Consider the following 26,224-nt stretch of genomic DNA (forward strand, 5'->3'; position numbering starts at 1 on the left):
GGATTGTCCTTTCTCTTCTTTCTAGTGTTAATAGTCTTTTGCTAGTTTTTAGGATGCTTTGTTTATCTTCCATGGGGTAAAATAGGATGAAAAATAACAATATGTTCTTAGGAATACTGATATTTTTATAGGACTATTAACTTTCAACAGTACGTTTATTTGCATTACTTCATCCGACTTTCACAATAGCCCAACAGGGAAACAAGATTAAAATCTCTGCCCAAAGGTTAAGTACTGTGAACAAAGGTAAGGAAAAGAAGAGAGCACAACCAGTACAATTAGAGAGAGCTCCAATCCAGGTCTCCTCACTTAGTGTTTTGAGTTATTTCTATAAAAGCAAGTTTCTTTCAAAAAAAAAAAAAAAGCAAGTTTCTTTCTGTCTCTAGTATTGCCAACTGTATAACATCAGACCCTCATGCTAAATATAATCAGCAATTAAAATACACATCGGCCATTTGCATCCCTCATCCAATGTTTGCTTTCTATTCTACTTTACCAAAGCCACTGCTGTAGCTCACTAAATTATTTTAAGATTTGGGGATAAAACAACCTCCACCTAGAAACCACTAAAAAGAAAAACAACATGGTCAATTGTAATCACTTTTCCCTCCCTGTTTTGGGGAGTTATGTATGAGATTTTCCTCTCTCTTCCTCTAATATATATAATTGAAGGATGCTTCCTGTGAATCTTTATATCTATTTTAAATTGCATCTCACTTCATACTTCTCTTTCTCTCATCTTTTTTTTAAATAAAATGAAAACCATCCTTCATGTTACTTGTTTCTCTTAGGTAACTCAGCCTTAAAGAGTCTTGTCTAGGTATCACAGAAAATTACCTATTATATAAGTGACTACAATTAGTTTTTTTTAAATGAAAAAATAAGGAAAAGAGTTTTAATGGGTTGACAATAGTTTTGAAGTCATAAGATGAAGGAAAATTTGTATATATTCATTTTGATTCCTCTGGAAGTCTTTGGGGGTGCTTGGTCCTTAGGCAGAACCCGGATAAAAGAACAGGACTAATCTTAGACGTAGTATGTTCTACCTGACCTCTTAACACCCCCTTAGGTGTCTGTGTTCTATTAACCACTTATCTTTAGTGGGATGTTATCTAACTTATTAGAGGGTTCTCTTTCATGTTTGTTTAAAACAAGATTTATTTCCTACACTACCCTCATTGTCACTACACACACACACACACACACACACACACACAGAGATCATACAGAATAAACTTCTACCTATGGTTAAGGACAAGCCTGTGGGAGTTAGTCAAAAATAAACACATGAGAAAGGAACTGGACCTACTGCTATGATCAACAACACCGTTTTACCCTGGGAAAAAGTGTCTGCTAAAGTGAACTTTATAGGAAAACCCAAATAATTTGGCTGCATAAACATAGTCATGTATACAGTGTAAATCAGAGAGGAGAGTCTCTTCATCCTAAACTATTTAATTCTCTGTTAAAAAAAATTAAAAAAATATTTTGTTGGGAGGGATGTAGTACAAATACTTTATTTTTTAGAGTGGTACACCCCCAAAAAAACACCAAAAAAACAAAACAAACAAAAAAACCAAACCTCCTTTAAAGAGATAACAATGAATTATCCTGACAGGAAGAAAATACCTGACAACAATATAATTCCACATGTTTTGATAACATCAAGAGAGGACTCAAAAAGGAATTTGTACCTCAGAATTGCAGGATATTGAGAGAACCATTGGGTTTGGAGAAGATAATGATTAATAGTGACTATTACATTCAGAGTAAATAGTCCTACGCATCAAACTCTTTCCATTACAAAGAGTTTATTATTCAACTGATTTTAAAAATGATTAAGTCTCTTTTACCAATGAGTAAAATTATCATAAAACCTATTTCTTTCATGATAACTATTATGAAAGTAAGATGTCACTCATCTATCCCTTTCTCTTCTACTATAGTTAAATAATAGTTCTTTGATTAGCACAGTTTATCAATTTTAGAGTTACTTTTGAATATTAGTTTTTATTTTGTTTTTTTTAGAAGGAGAGTGTGAGCAGAGAAGAGGGAGAGAGGGAGAGAAAGAGAGAGAGAGAAGAGGGAAAATCTCTCAAGCAGGTTCACCCTCAGTGAGGAGCCCAAGGCCGGGCTCAATCCCATAAACCTGGGATCATGACCTGAGCCAAAATCAAAGTTGGATGCTCAACCAAATGAGCCACCTAGGCGCTCCTAGTTTGTTTGTTTTTTAGAAATTTTTATTTATTTTTTAAATGCTTGTTTATTTTTGAGAGGAAGAGAGAGAGAGCAAGAGAGTGAGAGAGCGAGAGCGAGAGGGAAGGAGGGAGGGAGAGAGAGAAAGAATTCCAAAGCAGGCTCCAGGCTGTCAGTGCAGAGCCAGACGTGGGGCTCAAACTCATGAACCGTGAGATCATGACCTAAGTTGAAATCAAGGGTCGGATGCTTAACTGACTGAGCCACCCAGACAACCCTAGTTTTTATTTTTGATGAGACAATGTCTACTTGCCAATACATCACATACTTTATTATAATCTCATCAACATCATAATGAAAAAAATATACACTAAGTTGACTGGAATTTATCTATGTCAGTGATTTACCGTATGAATTACTATTAAGTTGTTGGGTCGAATTATTTGCAGTGATGACTTCCATTCTGAAAGTATGGGAAGAAACTCTCATACTCAAAAACTCAATGTTTTTCAAAACTACTGGTGCTAGAAATCAACACATAAGTGTGAATTTAGAGATGAATACAGAGGAAGACGCTGAAGCATAACTTCTAGTTTGGTATGTACAAACTGATGTCTGCAGATAGCTAGGGGCTATCTGTTTATAAATGTTCTCATGTTTTCTTCCAGGCCTCTAGTTGTGGGTATAAGGGATTATTTTCTTCCTTTGTTGAAAAATTTTTAAGCCTTATTTATTTATTTTTGAGAGAGAAAAGCACAAGCAGGGGAGGGGCAGAGAGAGGGAAACATAGAATCCAAAGCAGGCTCCTGATGTGGGGCTCAAACTCATGAACTGTGAGCCAAAGTCAGACACTTAATCGACTGAGTCACTCAGGCTCCCCTTCCTTTGTTGAAATTTTAAGGCTATTAGGGCAAAAACCAAATGCTGTGTTTATTTCTCTCGTACCATGATTCTTTCATTGGGTGGTTAAGATAAGAAGCAACAAAAAAGCCAGGCTAGACCATTTATGCCAAACCAGACTGGAGTCCACCAGGGACGAGCCTAGATGCCAGAAGCCAGGTTTTGGCAGATGGCCACACATGACCCCACTTGGGAAAGGTTGGGATAAAACAGAATTTAGCAGCAAGTGCTACTGCTATCTATTCAGCTCTGAATGCAGATAAGCTCAGCAATCCCCTGACTTGAGTGCTTGATAGGGGTTCTCTGCTTTTATACATAGAGATTTACAGCATAAGATATTTTGAAAGTTTTACATGACTCAAAGTTATTGTTCGGCTTCTTCTTTACTTTAGTAACAAAACCATCCTAGATAGACTGGGGTCCAACTATACTTCACTCAAAGATAACCCTTGCAAATCCATTTTCACATATCCTATCTACAAATAATTGAGAGTCATTTCTCTTCTGTCCTACATGTAATAGCCAGTTTCCAAAATGGTCCCTCATGATCCTGGCCTTCTAGTATTCACATCCTTGTGCTTTCCCTTCCTTTATGTACTAGGGGTTGGTCTGCATGACCAACAGAATAAGGCATAAATGATGGTATGTTACTTCTAAGACTAGATTGTAAAGGACTATGGCTTCCATCTTGGGCACTCTATTATTTGCTTGGGACTCTTCTTTCTCTTTCTCCCTCTCGTTCTGTGTCTCATCACTTACACTGTGGTAAAACAGCTGCCATGCCATGAGGACATTCAGGCAGCTAATGGAGAGACCCTTGTAATAAGAAATGGAGGCTGGCTAACAATCTTGTGAATGAACTTGGAAGTGGACTCCTCAACTGTAGTTAAGCCTTAAGATGCTTGCAACTCTGGCCGACAGCTTGACTGCAACTTTCTAAGAGATCCTGAGCCAGAACCACCTGTGTAAGCCACTCCTGGGTTCCTGACTCTCAGAAACTGTATGAGATAATAAAAATTTATTGTTTTAAGCTGTTCAATTTTAGGGTGATTTGTTAGCCAGCAATCAATAACCAATAAACCACAACTGCATCAAAATGTGAAATACTGGCTTTATGTTAGGTTGAAGAAATGACTTACGGGTTTTGCAGGTGACAATCAATTGCTCACAGCGCTTTTTCAAGATGCTTTCCAAAGCTACTGCAGACAGTAATTGATCTAATGATGTCCTGTCCCTCGACAGAGTTCATTCAAATCATGCAGGATAAAAATATTACTTTCAGGTATCTGTTTACTCGCATCGGTTCACATTGGATTTAGCCTTGCAATTATCAGGACTTCTGAGTGGCTGAGTGGCACACGGCTGTTTTTGTCATCTCTCACTTCCACAAATGTGGGGTAAGATCAGTTTCATTCAATAATAGAGAAATCATGGCATTAAAATTAAAGACTAGTTGGGGCTACTAGGGCCAGTGCTCAATTTACATTTATGAAGTGACACTATTAGCATATTTGATATTTGAATGTTGGGAAAGGTCACTATGTTTGCTGAGGTTTTTTTTTTCCTTCTTTACATTTTACTATGCTTTCTAGATTATTTACAATTTGCATTGTTTTTGAAATAGCAATAAAAAAGACAACACTAAGATTTTAAATATAATTCTTAAGCTTCTTATTATAGAAAATTTTAAACATATACAAAAGGACAAAGTATGTGAACCCTCATGTAGCTATTACCCAGCATTAACATGGCCGATTTTGTTGCCTCTTTCTGCCTTCCCTGACCACCTGAACTAGATTATTTGAATAGGAATCCAAAACATCACATAAGACAAGGTAATTTTATTAAAAGATTTTTTAAGTTTATTTATTTATTTTTGAGAGAGAGAAAGAGAGATAGAGAGAGAGAGAACAAGCAGGGGAGGGGCAGAGAGAGAGAATCCCAAGGAGGCTCTGCGCTGACAGTGGGGCTTAAACTCACGAACAGCGAGATCATGGCCTGAACCAAAATCAAGAGTGGGACACTCAACTGACTGAGCCAACCCAGGTGCCCCAAGACAAGGTAATTTTAATAATCCCATTTCAAAACTGGGAAGCAGAAATTTACCTGTTGTCCTCATGGATTGGTTCTAAGGAAAATGTGCCTTAGCTGAAATATGGTTTTATTTTAAGCAAGTTATGTAACTGGTCATTGACCTATATTTTACAAATTCCTGTGAGGCAAAACGAACTTTTCACATATTTTTATGGTGGCTTTATGTATTCATATCTCTAATTCTGGGTTTCTGAAATTTTTTCCTGACATTTTAAGATCATAGATTGGTTATAATAAATAAACTCCCTCAATTATGGAGTAGTCTTTAGAAAATCATGGATAGAACTTGGGATGCTGACTACAAATGTACTTGTAGCTAAGTAGCCAAAGGGCAAGTTAGTGGGTAGCCACTGCAGTCCGATTTCCCTGACCTCTTAAAAGTACCATCCAGAACTAGCATCCAAAGTAGCTCATTCACTGAAATACCTTTACCTCCCTTTGGCCTTGGTTGCTGCAGGGCCTAGATGTCTTCATGATTATTATTGTATCTGGTGTCATGTTTTCTCAGCTGGTGCCCTGTCTCCCTGTAGGAGGATTCTTGATGTTCACTCCTCTACCAGCCTCCTGTGTGCTCTCTGGAGGCTCACCCTATGACACTATTCTACATAGGCAACCTCTTCTGATCTCAACTGTGATTAAATAGATGGGCTTAAAAGCTGCTTATGGATCATATGGCTCATCACAAAAATAAAGGGCTAGAACTGACTATACTTAAAATTTCAGTTATGTCAGTTTCAACTCTGCCCCATCCTTAATCACACATAAGCAAATTGCTTTTGATCCAGTAGCTTTGGCCTTTTTCTTTCTTTTGCTTCCTCTTCTTTTTCTTTCTTTCTTTTTTTTTTTAAGAAATAAGAAATGAATCACCATCATTTAATGAATCACCTGATATTTAAATCCCTTCAAAACAAAAATGGAAAATTATCTAACATTACAAACACACCATTATTTTGCACACAAGCTTAAAACAAGCTGGATGAGAGGATACACTTTGAGGACTATATTCAGAGGGTCAGACGATGTCTTTAAAGAGTGTATTTTAGAGGTAGCCCTTCAGGGGTGCCTGGGTGGCTCAGTCAGTTGAGTGTCTGACTCTGATCTCAGTCTCGGTCATGGTCAAGATCTCATGGTTGCTGAGTTTGAGCCCTGTGCTGACAGCAGGCAGAAACTGCTTGGGATTCTCTCTCTCTCCCTCCTCCCCCTTCTGCACCTCCTTTGCATGCATGTGCTCTTTCTCTCAAAATAAATAAATAAGACATTTTAAGAAGTCCTCCTTTGGGGCACCTGGGTGGCTCAGTTGGTTAAGTGTCCGACTTCAGCTCAGGTCATGATCTCACGGTTGGTGGGTTCCAGCCCTGTGTCGGGCTCTGTGTTGACAGCCAGCTCAGAGCCTGGAGCCTGTTTCAGATTCTGTATCTCCCTCTTTCTCTGACCCTCCCCTGTTCATGCTGTTTCTCTCTCAGAAATAAATAAAACATAAAAAAAATTTTTTTTTAAAAAGTCTTCCTTTAGCAGAATTAATTGGATTCCAAATGATTATCCTCACATTTGTGTCTTGCAGTCTATTCATGGTTCTACTGAGGGCTCTATTTTGAGGTGTGTTTCCTGACTTCATTTCTCTTAGGGAATATCTTGACATTAGCTTTGGTTATCTTCCTTTGACTTTTTCTCATTTTGCTGGACCTGAATACTTTGTTTCCAAACCTCTGTTTAACTCTGATTATATTGACTTAAGTTGAAAAACAAAAGAGAAAAGATGGTTTTAAAAGAAAGACAAGTTCTCTTTCCGCCATCTTTGAACCCGTGGAGGCCTGCTGGGAACAGGACTCCTGAAAACGACAAATATGTCTGGAAGGTTGTGGTCCAAAACCATTTTTTGCTGGCCATAAACGGGGTCTCAGGAACCAGAGGGAGCACACAGCTCTTCTTAAAATTGAAGGTGTTTATGCCCGAGATGAAACTGAGTTCTATCTAGGCAAGAGATGTGCTTATGTGTACAAAGCAAAGAACAACACAGTGACTCCTGGTGGCAAACTGAATAAAACCAGAGTAATCTGGGGAAAAGTAACTCGTGCTCATGGAAACAGTGGCATGGTTCATGCAAAATTCCGAAGCAACCTTCCTGCTAAAGCCATTGGCCACAGAATCCATGTGATGCTGTACCCCTCAAGGATTTAAACTAACTGAAAAGTAAATAAATAAAGGTGTAGATTTGTTCTCTTGTAAAAAAAAAAATAAAGAAAGACAAAAAAATATGAAGAGGGGTTCTTAAAAAATTAGGAGAAAAAACTAAGAGCATCAAGAAGCTACCATATATCTTTGTTTGAAAGTACAGTCATTTAGGGGCGCCTGGGTGGCTCAGTCAGTTGAGCGTCTGGCTTTAGCTCAGGTCATGATCTCACTGTTTGTGGGTTCAAGCCTTGTGTCGGGCTCTGTGCTGACAGCTCAGGGCCTGGAGCCCATCTTTGGATTCTGTGTCTGCCTCTCTTTCTGACCCTCCCCTGCTCACGCTATCTCTCACTCTCTCAAAAATAAATAAAATATTAAAAAAAAAAAGAAAATACAGTCATTTAATATGTCAACACTTAGAAAAGTAGATTTCAAAAACAGATATTGCTCTTTTAAAAGCATATTAGGGATGCATTAGAAATACTGCATGGATAATTAGAAGATCATTTTAAGCATTTGATTCAAAGTAGCTTTCATACCTCTTGAGACTTCAAGGAGATTTGATTGCTGGTGTTGGGAGGTAGTGCCATGGTTCAGTAAGACTACAGGGAAAACTTCTTTACCTGTAAAAGGGTAAGAGTGGGATGACCATTAGAGGTGTGCGCATCCCTAATACACTTACAGTAGCTTTCCTGCAGAATAACCTAAGGCAGTGGAGAGTAAAGATAGCTTTCTCTTTCAGGAAAGAAAATAATGGGAAATGGTTGAGTAGAGAGAGAGAGCTGAGGGACACCTATAGAGGGGTAAGCAGGAAAATTATTTCCACTAACAAGTTCTTATGAGTATGGAGTAGGGATTCCTAAGAAAGTATATAGTCCTGAAGCAGCCAAAGGTAGATTTAGTCAGAGCTGAGTTACAGGTGCCTGGAAACCACTGACTTTTGCCAAAACAGTCTAACCTGGATCTCTTTGGGGCTCTGGAGGAGTTGGTGCACTCTGGACTTACTTCATTTCTTTATCCCCAAAGAATATGTTTGAGTGATGGAAAAAAAAATTCCCATTGTACCCGAATTATGACAGAAAAGACTTGTCTTTGATAATACCTCTTGCTCCTGGGGTGCTTGACTGCTGATGTTTACACACACAAATGGGCCAATGAGGAAGGCTTAAGAAACCTGGAGTTATGAAAATGCCAAATGCTAGAAGCTGTGAATCAATTTCTAAGCTATGACTTCCACAGCTTTAGAAAAAATACCTTGGGAGCAATTGGCCCAGGACATCCTTACCACTGATCTACATGCAATGATAAAAATAACTGTGCAAGCCTAAAATTGGGACTGAGCCTGAATTCACAAGGTAAACCAATAATTTAATTAATCAAATTAATGATTAATAAATCACATTAGTCACACTAAATTCATTTACCCCAGTTATAAGAATTAGGTTTCTTTTTTTTTCTTAAGTTTTATTTTTATTTTGAAAAAGTTTCAAAGAGCAAGTGGGGGAAGGGCATAGAAAGAAGGAGACGGGATCCCAAGCAGGCTCCACGCTGTCAGCACAGAACCGGATGTGGGGCTGAAACTCATGAACCATGAGATCGTGACCTGAGCTACAATCAGGAGTCGGACACTTAACTGACTGAGCCACCCAGGTGCCCCATAAGAATTAAGTTTCTGCTCACACATGAATTGGATGTCAAAATTTGACTTTAAAGTGTAGGAATCACTTTCAAAATGTTATCATATGAAATTGAAAAATATATATTTCATATGGAATGTACCAAAGTATAAAATTACCACTTAAATATTTTTGACAACTTTGTTTTACCTATAGTGGCACTGTGTACTACTTTGTGGCAATAGAACTACTTCTCCCATCCAGTTGTCTAGAGCTTACCCAGCGAACATTTGAGCAGACCTCTACAGAAACACTGTACGTCAGAGCAGCAGTTCTTAAGAAGTAGTCTGGAAACCCTTGTGAGCCCCTGAAACACTTGCAGGGTCAAAACTATTTTCATAATAAACCTAAGATGTTATTTGTCTTTTTCACTCTTGCTCCCTCATGAGGGTAGAGTTTTCCAATAGTCACATGGCATAGGATATTTCAATGGATCGAATTCAGAAGCAGATAGGAGAATCCAGCTGTCTTTTATTAAGCTAGGCATTAAAGAAATTTGCAAAAATGTAAAGGAATGCCATTCTTCTCAGGTTTTTTTTCTGGGAAATATAGTTATTTTTAATAAAATTATTTTATTTAGATGAATACATATTGGTTTATCATTATAAAATAATAAAGAAATATTTTAAATATTTTTCAATTGTAATATCTAAGATGGTATAAGTAGATAGGTAGGTAGATACAAATATAAACAAAAGGGGCACCTGGTTGGCTCAGTTGGTTAAGTGTCTTACTTCGGCTCAGGTCATGACTTCGCAGTTTGTGAATGCAAGCCCCGTGTCAGGTTCTGTGCTGACAGCCTGGAGCCTGCTTCAAATTCTTTGTCTTTCTCTCTCTATCTGCCCCTCCCCTGCTTGTGAGCTCTCTCTCTCACAAAAATAAATAAATAAACACTTAAAAATATACATATAAACAAAAGCTCTTGGAAGGGCTCTCAATTTTTAAGATTATAAAAAATCCTAGATACTTTACTTAAAAACCTAAAATTTTAAAAGTTTACTACTTTAGAGCATTAATTGATAAATATCAGATTTTAACTTTATATGTCTCTAAGAAAATAATTATTTTATTCATTTATTTGTGTTTTGCCAATTTTTAAAAAAAAATTAAATCCAAGGTAGTTAATATATAGTATAATAGTGGCTTTAGGAGTAGAATTTAGTGATTTGTCACTTACATATAATACCAGTGCTCATCTCAACAAGTGCCCTCCTTAATGCCTGTCACTCATTGAGCCAAAGAAAAGAATTATTTTAAAGTGATTTTGACTTTGGTTTCCAAAATGTTAGCACACTTCTTTTTTTTACAAAAAATCTGAGAGGTAGGCAGGTTAGAAATTACTCCTACCTGTAATATGAAGAAATTAAGAAATAGAATATTAGATTGCATAGTAAGATAGTAGCCGAGGAGTAAGAACATAAAGCTCTCTCAACTCTACTCCAATGATATGGCTGATTAAGTCAGTTCCTCCTTAACCTGTGTAACATGATTGTGACACTTGAAAAGTACTGTAATATACATGGAACCATTTGAAGCCTCTTTCACATTAAATATCAGCACTTCTTGAGCTAAGTCAGTCCCCTTTACTAGAGCAGACAGCTAACCATGGTTCAATCTTTCCTGTCATTCAGAAATATTGTTAACTTCTTTTATAGTTCTTTAGGTCTTCATTATTTGCTGGTACTTCTTACAACTGCCAACAGGTCCTCAGGTATACCCAGTAAGCGGACTTCCACTTGAGAATGAATTCCAAAGTAGTAGACTTTCCCATGCTAATCCCCTGATCAAGAACTTATAACAGCTCCTACCAAATCAAGTTTTTATTCTTCTACTAAGTTTTCTTTCTCTTTTTTTTTTTTTTAATATTTTTATTTATTTCTAGGAGAGAGAGACAGCGTGAGCAGGGGAGGGTCAGAGAGAGAGGGAAACACAGACTCTGAAATAGGCTCCAGGCTCTGAGCTGGCAGTCAGCACAGAGCCCGACACGGGGCTCGAACCCACGAACCATGAGATCATGACCTAAGTGAAAGTCGGATGCTTAACTGACTAAGCCACCCAGGCGCCCCTCTTCTACTAAGTTTTCAATGCTCTGATGATTTGGTCTCACATTACCCATTCAACCTTATTTCTTCTCCCTCTAACACCTTTTATCTTTTCTAGGAAGACTCTCATACTAGCCTTACTTTCACTTCTATGATAGCAATTAAGATTTACTATATTTTTGCTCATTAATCCTTTCATAACCCTAGGAAGTAGTCATTACCGTCCCAGTTTTATAGATGAGGAGCCAAGCCCAGAGATATTAATATGACAAGCTCAAGACAATGTATCTGGTCAATGTCAGAGCCAACATTCAAACCCAAGTCTGTCTGGCAGTGAGGCTAGTGCTCTCAGCCATTATACCAAATATATTAGTAAGTCAGTTAAACTTAAGTAGGCTAAATGACCCAATATTTTATACTCAGACTGCTTAAAAGAAATCACCTAAGCTATTTGTAAGAGACATATTTAAATATATATGGATACAGAAAGATTAAAAGTTAAAGGATGGGGGGGCACCTGGGAGGCTCGGTCTGTTAAGTGCCCAGCTCTTAGCGTCAACTCAGGTCATGATCTCACAGTTTGTGAGTTTGAGCCCTGTGTTGGGCTCTGTGTGACAGTGTGGGGCCTGCCTGGAATTCTCTCTTTCTGTCTTTCTGCCTCTCCTCCTGTGGGACCTGCTTGGAATTCTCTCTTTCTGTCTTTCTGCCTCTCCTTCCCTCATGCACTCTGTCTCTCTCTATCTCTTAGAATAAATGAACAAACTTTAAAAAAAAATTTAAAGGATAGGATCATATACACATGCTGATGTAGCTAAAGTTTAAGACAAAAATCATTATTAGAAACAAAAAGGGATATCTGATAAATATTCAATTCATCAGGAAAATATAATTTTGACATGTCTAATATATAGTTTTGAAGTACAGAAAGCAAAGATTAGCAGTACAAGGATAATTAGATAAATCCATAATAATAGTGAAAGATTTTAACATACTTCAATAACTGATAAAAATAAGTAGACAAAATACCAGTTAGTATATCAAAGATTTGAACAATACAAATGATTAGGTCAAATCTGTATTTGGGAAACAAGTACCCCAAAACAAGAGCAAATATAAATTATTCTTTTCAAATACAAATGAAAACTCTTTGGAGCAAAATAATAAGGAAAATACTGTTATCAAAACATGAATGAAATTAATTACTTAGAGAAAAATGTATAGCCCTAAACACATATATTAGAAAACATACAAAAAAAGTGAAAAATCAAGGAGTTAGGCATTCACTTCAAGAAATTAAAAAAATAAAAGGAAAAATAAAGCAGATAGGAAACAACAAGGAATATTGGCAGAAGTTAATAAAAGAGAAAACAAACATATAATAGGATCAACATCAAAAGTTGGTCCCTTAAAAATTGGGAAAAATTTTCAATTAGCAATAATCACACTTCGGATAAACCTCATTGGCTACAATGCTGACACTGCATAAAGCTGGTCCTTTAAAAAAGTAATAAAATTGATTAATGCCTGGCAAACTGGAAAAAAAAAGAAATAGCAAAGTAACTAATGTTGGGAATGAAAAGTGGGACATAACTAAAGATCTTATAGCCATTAAAATGGTAATAGGACATACTATAAAAACTTTGTGTCAATACATTTGAAAATGTAATTTTCTAGAAAAACATTGTCAAAAATGGAAACAAGTGGAACTAGAAAATCTGAATAACAAACTATTTAATCTATAAATAAGAATCTTCCCATAAAGAAAACTCTAGGTTCAGGCCATTTCTTTAGTGAATTCTAATGAACATTAAGAAGAAATAATGACCAATTTTATACAAACTCTTCCTGAGACTTAGAAAACAAAGAAGCCTGGTTTCACGAGTCCCGCAAAAGATGACATGTTCCTATTAGAAAAACAATCGACCAACTGTACTATATACAAAATCTTAACAAAATTTTACTACTCAGTAATCAGTAGTATATAAAAAGGGCTATACCTCATGATTAGCTTGGATTTATGCTAGCACTGCAAGTTTGGTTGACAGTGGAAACCTAACCATATAATCTACTATACTAACAGAATAAAAGAGAAAAATCATTTGATCGTCTCAACAGATGTAGAAAAAATATCTGACAAAACTCAATATCCACCCACAACAAAAAGTCTCAACAAACTAGGATTCGAAGAGGAATTCCTTAATCTGCTAAAAGGTTAAAAAAAAAAAAAGACCAGCAAACCACTTCGAACAATCATGAAATGTTGACACATTTCCCTTTGAAATGAGGAACAAGATAAAGATGCTACTCTCACAACTTCTATTCAGCATTGTACTTGAGGTCCTAGCCAGCTGGTGTAAGGCAAGACAAAGACATATAAGGTATAGGATTGGAAAGAAATCAACTGAAGAAATCAACTAGTGTCATTCACAAATGATATAATCATATGTAGAAGATCTAAAAGAATATATGATAGTTAAGACAGTGTGATATTAGCGTAAGATAAATACATCAATGGAATAAAATACAGGGCCCAGAAATAGACTAATGTAATACGGACATGTGGCTTATGACAAAGATGGTAATGTAGAACAAGACCTTTTCAACAAGTGGTGCTAAAATAGTTGGATACTGTTATGGAAAAAAAGCCCCTAGAAATCTCATCTCTACCTCATAAATAAAAATCAATTCCAGGTAAACTACAGGTATAAATGTGAAAGGAAAAATAACAGGATTCTAGAAGGCAATTTAGGAGATGTATCTTCATTACACATTCACAAATGGTGATATGCAAATGGTCAACAAACATAGAAAACCCCCCTTGATCTCATTAGTAATCAGTGAGATGTAAATTAGAACCACAATTAAGATAATGCTATATAATAGCTAAAACTAACTAGACTGACAATAGCATATAGTAGACAATGGCAATTCTCATATGCTGCTGGGGTAGATTTTGTACAATCCCTTTGGAATACAGTTGGCATTTCATCATCTATTAAACAGATGTATACTTGGTGACCTGGTAATGCTACTCTTATATGGATATTTAAAAGAAATTCATCTACATGTCCACCTAGAGACATATGCAAAAGTGTTCATAGCAACCTTATTCACAATAGTCCCAAACTGGAAACATCTTGAACATGCATTAATTATAGAATAAACTCTGGTATATATGGTATATATATTTCAAGGAATACTACGTGGTAAAGAAAATGAATGCACTACAACTACACACAATAATGTGGATGAATATTACAAACAAAATGCTGAGTGAAAGAAACCAGACACAAAAGAACATACTGCAAGATTATACAAATTCAAAAAACAAGTAAGGGATGTGTGCTTAATTGTTAGAACCATAAAGAAAAAGAAGGAAATATGTACTATAAAATTCAGGATGGTGCTTACCTTTGGCAGGTAGGGAGGGTAAAGGGATCAAGAGAGGGCAGAAAGGGGATTTCCAGGTTACTGGAAATGTTCTATTTCTTGAACTAGATGGAAGTTACATGGGTGTTCAACCTCTGATAATTTATGCTTTGATTCACTTTGATGTTATATTTTATAATAAAAATATATACAAATGTAAGAATTCCTTAATTTGGGGATAACTTAGCAGCTCTGTAGGGAAGTAATGCAAATCAGTGTAGTAAAGAAATCTGGTACATGTCAGGTGCTAATCTATCCTCCTTAGACTTTTTTCCTGCCTCATATTAGAGGAGATGACATAAATGCAAATATAAGCCACTCCATTTAAAATTCCTCATGTTCATGGGTTCACTGTGTGCATGTGGTCTGCTCTCCACTGGGATCCAGGTTATTAAGGGCTAAGTCAGGACTCAGGAGGAACAGGTGTGTTGAGATGGCCCTCCTGACTGTTATAGTCACTGAAATTTTGCTTTTTGTGGGAATCACAAGCATCTTGATGGACCATCCTTCATTTGAAACAGTCTTTCCTTAAAATTTATTTTAAGGCACTCTGCTTGGGCTTAGCTCTTGTAAGGAGAGAGCATAGAAAATACTTCACCAAGGTCACTCACATGACGCTTATTTCATTGAAGAGTATCATACAGTTTTCCCCCCACATATATCCCAATTCCTAATTAGCCTGGTGATGCCTTGTAGATGAGGCATTGACTTACATACTTTGCATCTCATAGCACATAGTAACGAATTAGGTACATAATAGACTCTCAACAAACGCTGTTACTACCTGTATCACCGTATACATATTTGAAAAAAAGTCAGTAGTTTTTCCACTGGTATGTAATTTTGGTTTACATCAACCTTTTCATTACTCAAGAGAAAAGGCTTTTTGTTATTCCGTTGATATATGCAAAATTTATAAATTTTGCCTCCTGAGAGCTGGTGAGAAGCATATTCATACCTTAATTTGGACAACATTGAAGAGATCTGTTAACTATTCACTACTGTTAGACTAAACTCTCTGAGAGTCAGGCAAAAATCAATAAGCCAGTCTCATTCCAAAAAAATTCTGAAAAAGTTGTTGCTTTTAATAGCATTTGGTTAAGAAAAATATGAATATTGCAAGCAAATATACTAGTTGGTATTTCAATGCTATTCTAGTAACATCTAGAAAGGGTGAGAGAAGCTGGAGGATTAAAGTGGCTAAACTCTCAGACTTCAGGAGGCTCTCTTTAGGGCACTCAGCAATTTACCACTCCTGTCCGTTTTCTTAGCTCCTAGCTGAAATAGCCAATGGAGCAGCTAAACAGGAGTCGGGCTCAGTGATTTTAGAGCTAGACTGGATATTTAACGCTGAACTATCTTTTAAGATCTGGAGTGCTGGCATTCAAATCAAGTCCTTCTCATTGTTGCCTGAGTTTTCTCATAACTATCAAATAGTTCTTTTGTATTAGTCAAATAACTCCTGGAATGTCTTTCATAGAGTCTGTGTTATAAAGAAGGTGACTATTTGGAAAAAGGGGGACTTTATTGGGCTTGGAAAGCTGATGAGAACGCTTTCTCTTACCATTCCCAACACATCTTTGAATCGCACATTATGCAATAAGGAATTTTATTCCTAATGGTTGGCTCTAAGCCTACCTAATCCACTGGCTGAAGATGGTTGTGGAGCATTGCTCTTTGAGATCTCCATATTTTCACCAAGTGCCATTCTCCATTAAGTTAAATTGTAGACAAGTGACAAGTTCTAAAAACAGCTGTTAGGTAATAGTACCCGTAGCAATAAAACCTTTACTCCCAATAAGATAAATAAGGGAGCAGCATTCAGTAATGAATGGAAAGAGACTCTCAGGTGCAACTCAGCTTTATGACCTCAGGCAAGTTCTGAGCTCAGTTTTTCCAACTGTAAAACAGAAATTACTTGAGAATTTCTAGGCACGAAGTAGGCGATGAGAAAATGATAGCTATTTGCTCTAATGGTTACAAGCAACGAGTCAGTTTTGAGTTACTTTACTGACGCCGCTGGGAGGGGGACACAGGGGAGCAGTAGGAGCTCCTTCAGGAAAAGGATGACGCTCCTTAAGTTGTCAGGTCCAGCAGCACCCTGGTCCGAGGCGTCTGTCCCAGAAAACTACTCCGAAGGCCCAGGCGACACCCAAGGACACCACCCAGGGTATTCGGACACCTCAGGGCCACTTGCGGTTTGGATTCTGGTCCAGCCCAGCCCAGTCTGGGCCAATCCGGGGTCTGGTCAAACTCACCTGCTTGGCAGGTGCTCGCCTTCCGAGGCGTGACCGCGGAGGGCGGGCCGATGTGGTGGGCGGGAGCAGAGAATGTGAAGCTCCCGGCGCATGGCACCCGCCGCCCAGTCGCCGCGGTGGCTGCCGGGATGCGCCGCAGCGAATGGTCGCGCCGGGCGCCGCTCTGACTGACCTTTCACCCGCGCCCAGCGGTCCCGGGCGGCGGCACAAGGCGGAAGCCATGGCGGAGGCGGCGGCTGCAGCGGGCGGGACCGGCGTGGGCACAAGCTGCTGCTCTGCAGCGGACAGGGACCGAGACCCGGACCCGGATCGGGACCGCGCTGGGCGGAGGCTCCGGGTTCTCTCCGGCCATCTGCTGGGCCGGCCCCAGGAGGCTGTGAGTACCAATGAGTGCAAAGCGCGGAGAGCCGCGTCGGCTGCCACGGCGGCGCCCACTGCCACTCCCGCCGCGCAGGAGTCAGGCACCATCCCCAAGAAGCGGTGAGTAGCGGCTCTGTGGCGCTGGCTGGCGGCGGGGGACCAGGCCAGGCCTGTGCTGCGGGAGGGCATAGGCAAGGTGGAAAGGGAAGTGACACGGGTGGGAGGAAGGCACCCTGTTCCCTGAAAGTGAAGACCCATCCCTGAAGAGAGTGGACGAGACCCTGGACTCTGGCAGGAGGGGGCGGGATGGAATGGTGGATTTTGGTCACTATTTGAGAGTAACGGATCTGAAGAACTCTTACTGGGGAAGGCTTTAAGGGTACCATTTTTCTTGGATTCTTATTAAATGCCAGGAATTCATTATCTTAAATTAATACTTGGGGGATAAGGTCTTCCAGTGGATAGAATGTATTCTGTTATGTTCCTCCAAGAAGTTTTAAGTTTGTACTAGATGATGGATCTCTTCTAATTTACGCAAGCCTGGGTGCGGGGAAAAGTGATGGTTTTTAGAGGAAGGTGCGGACTGGTTTACGTGGGGACAGATTTCCACTTGCATAGGAGCATGGTCTTTGACTTTGAGGGAGGAAAGGATGGGTAAGAAGCAAAATACTTGACACTAGTTAATGATTTAGGCAGTGTGGTAGCTACCGAGCTCTGGAAGCTGAAAGACCCTTGCCTGTGGATAAGGATGTTTTTAAGAGATCTTGACTTCCTGCTTTTTGGAGAAATCTTAAGTGCTGATGGAAGCTTCTAGGAGAAACTATTTTCTGAGATGTGGCTTTGTCAGGTGGATGAACTTTGAGAGTGAAGAAAAATGTGTTGCTAATGTTTAATGTGTTCTGTCCATGTGCCAGAAACCGTGTTAAGTCTGTTAATTCTTTTACTCCTTTCCAAACTCTGAGGTAGGTGCAGTTATCTACAGATGAAGAAATAAAACCGATTTAGAAGCCTGCTGCAGACGTACAGGTTAGAATTCCAAAGCACATCATGTTAACTTTAGGGCCAAATTCTTACCATCACTATTTATGGTGAATTAATTCACTAAATCCACATTCATGAGCCCCTCTGCTAAATACATGCATACATACATACTCTACCAGGAATACAGAGATTTAAAAATCCAATATTTACTTAAGGAACTAATAGCCTGTGATAAGAAATTTATCTGATAACCATAGCAAATGGTCAGTTAATCCAGTTTTAGGTATGCATTTGTGAAGGGGAAGGGGCTTCCCAGGTAAGGATTGGGTAAATCTTGAAGTTTGGGTTGAAAGTAACCTGCCAAAGGAGAAAAGTGTTCTTGGGAGAAAAATAATGTATTCACAGGTAAAGCAGTGAAAGACAGATTAGAAAACTGTTGAGAGTGTAGGATGATAGGAGGGGGTAAGAATGACAGGAAGAGAGCTGGAGGCCAGTCTTGTTTGCAGGATTTTATGTGGGGCAAAACCTGAATGCATTTCCCATTTAGTAGGGTCACATTGGGGGCTGAATTGAAGAAGGTTAAGCAGTTTAGCATGTAATGGCTGGAAAGGAAGACCTGAGTTTGAATTAACACTACATAATTCCAGTTGCATGGCATTGTGCAGATCACTTAATCTTTGTTAGAGCGTCAGTCCTTTGTGAAAATGAGGACAGTAATTCCTGTTTTGCACTGTAGCTGTGAGAATTCGGAAATACAGACTTAAATGATCAAGTGCTTAATGCATTGCTGGTTATATAACCCTTCACCAAATGAAATGGTAGATGCAGTTTTAATTGAATCCAAAGACCAATTAGGAGACAATTATTCTAATGAGAATTACTGTGATTCTGAACTAAGGCATAATATTGGGAGTAGGCAGGCCTGTTAAAAAAATTTTAGGGGGCACCTGGGTGGCTCAGTCGGTTGAGCATCTGACTTCAGCTCAGGTCTTGATCTCACAGTTCACGGGTTCAAGCCCTACATCGGGCTCGGTGCAGACAGCTTGGAGCCTGGAGCCTGCTTTGGATTCCGTGCCTCCCTCTGTTTCTCTACTGCTCTTTCTCTCAAAAATAAACATTAAAAAATTTTACGATGTAAGTTTTTTATACCTTGTTTACTGAATGGTGGGGGAGGGAGGAATCAAGTATCCCATCTTTGCATTGGGCTTCTCTTGATGTTCTATCAGCCATCATTGGGTTTAAAACTTTTTTTTTTTCCTAAATGGCTTCGTGTATGTACAAATGGCTTCATTTGTATGTTTCTGTGTGATTGTACATTGATATGATGTCCACATTCTTACAACTAAGTGGGTAGATCAGGTGTTCCTCATAGCTGGATTTAGGGGCCTTGGTCTACAGCAGTCAGAGAAAAATAGTAATGTTTATGAGGCACTCTGGGTTAACGAATGAGGGTTCCCATGGCTGAAGGTAACTACTCCTTAGACAGAAGGCAAAACTGTAACCTCTTGTTGGCATAGGTTTGGTTCAGACTTAGGTGTAGCTAGTGATAAAAATCTAGTCTTGTATAACTATTTTGAAGTTTGAATCAAAATATGAGGGAGCATAAAAATTTATAGTAGCTGAAACATCAAAAGCTCCCTCAAAGAGTGATCTACTTAATATACTGTTAATGGGGAACCAAGGTCTCCCTTCTACTTCCTCGTGCTTAGGTGGGCCTCAGTTTGCCAGCAGCAGAGCTGAATCTAAAGGGAAGACAAATGATGGAGCAAGGAGCCAGTGTGTAAATCTAATAAAGTGTGAGTGTGACTGTATGTCACTTATTTTGGAATCATTTGGTGATGTGTGTTATTTGTGTAACTCCTTCTCTCTGATTACCTTAGATGATGCCCTTGGTTGTAATTCTTCTATCTGGTTGGTTGTCATCATGGAATTGGACGAGTGACTTCTTGAAACTTCATGTTTTCATTTTCCTTACAGGATAGTTATGCATATGTTGATTTATTCAATGTTTCTGTAATAGTTGCTTTATGACAAGTATTGTCCTAGACACTGAAAGTACAGAGATGAATAATAATCCTTGGCCTCAAAGAATTCACAATAGTAAGAGAGGTACACATTCTAGTACATTTTGAATAGAGCCACGTAAATACAGGTACAGATGTAGCACACAGGAAAGAAAGAGTGACTATCTGTGGGGTCACGAGAAGCTTTCTGGAGATGGTTTTAAAATATGGTTGATAGTGTAGCAGGTTGATTTGATGGTGAAGAGAATTCCAGGCAAAGGAATAGCATATGGCAAAGCAAGGGGGCATGAAAGTGCATATTGTATTTAGGTAACTACACAATTCAGTATTGTAGAGGTGGGAGTAAAGTAAAAAGAGGAAGTCTTTGGCCTGTAGATCATGAGTCTGTTAATTCATTCAGTTACTCATTCACTCATTTATGTGTGAATATTTCAGTGCTCACTGTGCAGCATAGCAGTGAACATAAACTCTGCCCTATGGACTTGTATTTTAGTTGGAGTGGGGATAGCAAAACAAACAAGTAATATAGTATGTCAGATGGTGGTAAATGTAATGAAGAAAAATGAAGCAGCAAAAGGGGTTTAGGTAATGGCAAACCCTTAAGGCAGTTAAGCTGGGAAGAATTCAGTTAGATTGGGTTTGGGTTTGCATCCAGCTGCAGTGTTAAGAATGGACTGGAGAAAGATAAGAATATACATAAGAAGACCAGTTAGGGAGCTGAGATAGCAGTACAGATGAGAAATCATGAAGGATTAAATCAAGTTGGTGATGGTGAGAATATGGAGAAGGGAAGATGGAGCTGAGTTTTGGAAATTAGTGCATTAGGGGATACTTAAAATTATGTGACTATATGCCATGGGAATCTGGAGACCATGAAAATAGAAAAGGGATGATAAGAGTCCTGACAAATGTGGATATTTAAGGTCACAACCTGTTGTACTTATCACATTGGTCTCCTACGAGTTGGTTCTAATTGGTTCTATCTGGTATATGCTCATTATTTGAAGTTGCTGAGCAGAGTTTTGAGAGTGATGGTTTACTCTTGGACCTTCTGTTTTTCTTTAAGTGCATGCTACTCCATGAACAATTTCTTTTTGATCTTGTTACTGAATGCAGTTTTAGATTCTTAAAAATCATAGGAAATATCAATTGTGTGACATTTTTATGCCTTGGTTTTGGATTTTTTTCAGTTTTTAAAAAAGCTGTCATGGGGTACCTGGGTGCCTCAGTCGTTTGAGCCTCTGACTTCCACTCAAGTCATGATCTCATGATCCATGGGTTCGAGCCCTGCATGCTCTGTGCTGACAGCTCAGAGCCTGGAGCCTGCTTCGGATTCTGTGTGTCTCCTTCTTTCTCCACCCCTCCCCTGCTCATGCTCTGTCTCTCTCTGTCTCTCAAAAATAAACGTTAAAAAAAAAAAAAAGAAAAAGAAAAAGATTAGTGTTCACATACTGGTTCCTTAGAATGAAAAAAAAAAAGCTATTGTAATGTTACGAAAAAGAGAAGAAAAATCCCTCGTGACATCCGTTTGTCTGCACTGTTAACGGCTTTCCCAGTTGTGGTTTGAGTTTGTCAGAACTGTTCTATGGCAATTTTTACAGAGGTTATAAATTCTTCAGTTCAAAAGAAGGTCTGATTAAGAATGCTATTAATTGGGATGCCCAGGCGACTCAGTCGGTTAAGCGTCTGACTTCGGCTCAGGTCATGATCTCGCAGTTCGTGGGTTCGAGCCCTGCGTCAGGCTCTGTGCTGACAGCTCAGAGCCTGGAGCCTGTTTCAGATTCTGTGTCTCCCTCTCTCTCTGCCCCTCCCCTGCTCATGCTCTTTCGTTCTCTGTCTCTCAAAGATAAATAAATGTTAAAAAAAATTAAAAAGAAAAGAATGCTATTAATTGTTTAATTTACTTATACTGTCATTTATACACACAATTCTTTTTTTTTTTTTTTTTTTTAGTGTTTTATTTATTTCTAGGAGAGAGACAGCGTGAGCAGGGGAGGGTCAGAGAGAGAGGGAGTCACAGACTGAAACAGGCTCCAGACTCTGAGCTGGCAGTCAGCACAGAGCCCGACGCGGGGCTTGAACCCACGAACCGCGAGATCATGACCTAAGCGAAAGTCGGACGCTTAACCGACTAAGCCACCAAGGCGCCCCTATACACACAATTCTTTTTAAAAAATAATGTATTATTTAACATCCGCCAGAAGCCTTGGTAGGTGTTTTCCAGAAGGAAAAAGGCTAAGTTAACCTCTTCTGTTTCCTAGGAACATTTTGTCATGACAAGTTTCAGCCTTTTGTGATTAAAGAGATCATGATCGAATACAGTGTCATATAGTTAAGGCATTAGTTTATACTGTACTTAATTATAAAATATTGATCCTATCAAAATGAAATTCATAATTTAAGAAAATGTAATGCATTGTTTAAAAAAATAGATCAACCTATTTCCTTCTGTGAGTGAATTTTGCTGTTTGATTTGTAGAAGAAAACACTGTTGAGAATAAAAGAGAAACTTACTTCTCTTAGACTGCAAGTATAATTTTGGGATAGACCGCATTTTCTGCAAATAGACTTCTTTATGTCAGGAAGTTACTATAAAGCCATCTACCCCCAGTCACTTAATAAGAATATCTAGAAATAAAATAGGTGATCTATTTTTAGGCTGCAGAGAAATGGAGTGCTCTTGTAGTCAGAGGAGATGTTTTATGGAACCCTTTAAAAGCAAGTGCTAAGCAATATTACCCCTGTCAATTTTATTTTCTTATTATTGAAAAGAGAGTTTCTGTTGTTGGACAGATTGGTATGTTAATTCAACTCCAATCCATAACACAGTATGCTGAGTAGAGTTTATCCTTTTGACATAAAGTACTAGTCACGCTCCCCTCATTACTACTCTATTTGTTGGGCTTTAGAAGCAATATTTAATTATATCACTATCCCACATCTGAGTTCAGAATCTATTGAGAAGACACAGTATAGACAGATGGAGGTAAAAATGTCAGCTTTATTACAAATAAAGCTGGCTGAAGAATATGGCTTAGATCTGAACTACTAATAATTACCTTGAATTGGACAGACTCAGTGACAGGTAGTGCTGCACCACCGAAAGCTTCTCCTGGGAGGGCAGACCCAGCTCCGGTAAGCCTTACACATGGCCCTGATAGAGACTGGAGTATTACCACTCTGTAGCAGATGGATTCTAAGGAGAAAGAAAAGGCTGACTCCATATACTTGGTGGCTGTTCTCAGAAGTTACTAATGAGGTAAATCACTCCTCCCATGGGAAGGGATGACTGTGTGATGGTTGGGGAGAGGTGGCCAGGATAGTTACTCTTCTGAAGTCCCTTCAGATTGGAAACTGGATGCCACAGAATGGGGCTATTGCTGGTATGTTTTTGGAGAAATTAAGGGAAAGGTCTGAAAACTTTATAGTAGGTAAACAGTCTTCTACTTCAACCATTTGCATGTCTCATCCCCATTGCCTTCTGAATATATTCCACTTTCCTTGGTAGGGCAGTTAAGGTCCTCCAGGAGAGCAAATCAGCCTTTCTAGGCCCCTTATTTCGTTGATACCTACTATGTACTCTAGCTACACACCGAAATTATTGCTATTCCTGGGGCATGTCCTTACTTTCCCCTTTTCTTTCGTTGATATGTTAGTGTTTCGAAAGTATAGTGTACATAGCACTGATAGTCCTAGGATAATTTGAAGTGGTACATGATCACAATCTCACGTGGATAGTTATAAATGTTTGTGTACGTACTCATTTAAAAAAAAAAACTTTATTGAACTCTTGAATAACTTATTACAAAAGCAAATGTGAAAACCATAACTTTACAGCTTAATTACTTTTCACAAAGTGAACACATCCATCTTACCAGTATTTGGATTAACAAACTGCATTACCGGTCCCCAGTAGATTTCTTCATGTTCCTTTCTAATGCCTCCTCCCCTGGGATAACCACTCCCTTGACTAAAGTTTGTACTTGCTTGTTTTGAGCTTCATAGTAATGGAATCATGCAGTGTGTATTCTTTTGTATATGTCTTCTTTCCCTCATCATTGTTTGATCATCGTAATACTCATAATACTCATTCATGTTATATCTAGTTGTATTTTGTTAACCCTTCTTGCTGAATAGTATTTCATTGGGTGGATATACATCACAATTTATCCATTCTGTTAAAGATGAACATTTAGGTGATTGCTCGTTTTAGGTTTGAACAGTTATTTATTGATTTTAATATGGAGTGCATATGTAACTAGTGTTTTTATAGATATTGCTGTACAGAAATAGACTAAAATAATTAAAACAGTATTTAGTATGTAATATATTCAATTTTCTTAAGCATTTTACTTGTCTGAGTTAATAAAATGCTTGTAGGTACTAAATCATGTAAACATTAAATTGATTTTTTAAACACTGTGACATATAAGTCTTTGCAATGTTCAAATATTACTTATGAACTTATAAAAGTTAAGCTTAGGGGCACCTGGGTGTCTCAGTCAGTTAAGCGTGCAACTCTTGAGTTAAGCTCAGGTCATGATCTCACGGTTCATGAGTTTGAGACCTATGTTGGGCTCTGTGCTAATGGTGCAGATTCTCTCTACTCCTCCCCTGCTTGTACTCTCTCTTTGTCTCTTAAAATAAATAAATAAACTTAAAAAATTCATATTAAAATCAAAAGTCTAAATCTGTAACTCAGACATTTTAAATTTATTACAAGCCAGTCATTCTTACAAGACAGATCCTCTTAAATTTTGTAAGAATATAAAAGACCAATTTTTGCATAGCTTTCTTAAAAACATTAACATCTGACTTTGATTCGCTTCTCAAGTATTTGTATATTTAATTCTAGATCTTTTTATAGTTGAAATGTGTATACTCATTAAGGAAGTCTGTTAACATTCTAGCTAACTGCAGTGACTTTTGACAGGACTTTTGCCTCTTGGGTGAGATTTGGAGCTCTGAGTATCTTGTCCCTCACTAAGAAAACTATTATATTGCATGTAGTATTTGCCCTTGCCAGCATATCTGAATTTCCTAACCAGAGAATTGAGCCAGGGTGCTGACCAGATTCTTGTCAGCAACTTCATTGGGCCTCTCCAAACTCTATTTTTAGTGGTCGTATCAGTGACCCCATACCATCAACTGGGAATGTTCTTGTATTCCAAGACCTTGTAATCAAATAATATAAATAATTTCATATGTTATATTCATAGTTTACAATTCTTATTCAGATTGTTTATGTGATTGATTTTGCATTTGTTCATTCTGAACTTTCCAGGAATCTAGAATAAGGGATATTAAAATGACACTCACTTGAATTCTGTTCTGCTGTCAACTCAAAGTTTATAAATTGGCACTGTGCACTAGAGCTTTCTGTGATAATTGAAATGTAATCTGCTGTCCACTATTCAGTAGCCACCAACCACATGTGGCCATTAAGCACTTAAGATATGGCCATTGTGACCAAGTAGCTGAATTTTAAATTTTATTTTATTTTAATTAATTTAAATTTAAAGAGGCACATGTGGCTAATTATACCATGTTGGATAGCACAGCTGTAGATCGAAATCTAACTCATTATCTGTCCTTTCTTGTTTCCGAATGAAGTTACCTTTCTGAGTTTTCTTCTCTTATTGTTGGCATTAGTCCCATGGTCCCATTCTTCAGCCCTTACTCTTGAACTTCCTTTCATGTTTTTCTTTTAAGCTTGAACTCTCTTTTGAAATAGTTTGTTCAAATAATTAATTCTGTAGTTACCTTGTTACTGTTACATTTATCTCATCTGATCTTTACAGCCACCCCTTTTACAGATTAGTAACTGAAGTTTATAGACATTTGCCAGAAAAGAGTCACTTGCTAGCTAGCAGGTAAGTGGTAGAGCCTAGTTTTGAATCCAGATCTTTTACACCTCAAGTCTAGAGCTTTTTCCTTGATACTGTGCTGATATCACCAATCCTGGTAATTTTTTTCTTCACAATCTTTCTCACATCCATTTTGTACATTAAACAAATTTTTATTGGTTGCTTGTATTCAAGGCTCTTTGGCTACTTCAGTTAACAAAATGGACAAAGATCTTTTCTCTCGTAGGG

General features: G+C 38.2%; 2 protein-coding genes and 1 non-coding gene across 3 annotated transcripts in view; 1 reads left to right on the forward strand and 2 right to left on the reverse strand.

The window, feature by feature from the left end:
• NFE2L2 (NFE2 like bZIP transcription factor 2) overlaps positions 1–16,831 on the reverse strand; it is a 139,480-nt gene extending 122,649 nt beyond the window's left edge. Inside the window, exons 1-2 of the mRNA XM_077751086.1 lie at positions 16,765–16,831; positions 7,899–7,982 (exon numbers count right to left, since the gene is read on the reverse strand). Coding sequence (XP_077607212.1) covers positions 7,899–7,949 — 51 coding nt within the window. The 5' untranslated portion in view covers positions 7,950–7,982; positions 16,765–16,831. The remainder of the gene's footprint in view (positions 1–7,898; positions 7,983–16,764) is intronic.
• LOC144220888 (U4 spliceosomal RNA) lies at positions 12,434–12,567 on the reverse strand. The gene has a single exon (XR_013331893.1). It is a non-coding gene; the product is annotated as a U4 spliceosomal RNA (small nuclear RNA).
• Positions 13,635–19,882, forward strand: LOC144220830 (uncharacterized). The gene is made up of 3 exons (XM_077751189.1): positions 13,635–13,655; positions 16,595–17,244; positions 19,815–19,882. The coding sequence occupies exons 1-3, from the start codon at positions 13,635–13,637 to the stop codon at positions 19,843–19,845; spliced, it is 702 nt and encodes a 233-aa protein (XP_077607315.1). The 3' UTR covers positions 19,846–19,882.
• Positions 19,883–26,224: the final 6,342 nt, after the last annotated feature.

Source organism: Crocuta crocuta, unplaced genomic scaffold, assembly GCF_008692635.1.
Source record: "Crocuta crocuta isolate KB4526 unplaced genomic scaffold, BGI_CrCroc_1.0 scaffold219, whole genome shotgun sequence".
NCBI classification, from domain to species: domain Eukaryota; kingdom Metazoa; phylum Chordata; class Mammalia; order Carnivora; family Hyaenidae; genus Crocuta; species Crocuta crocuta.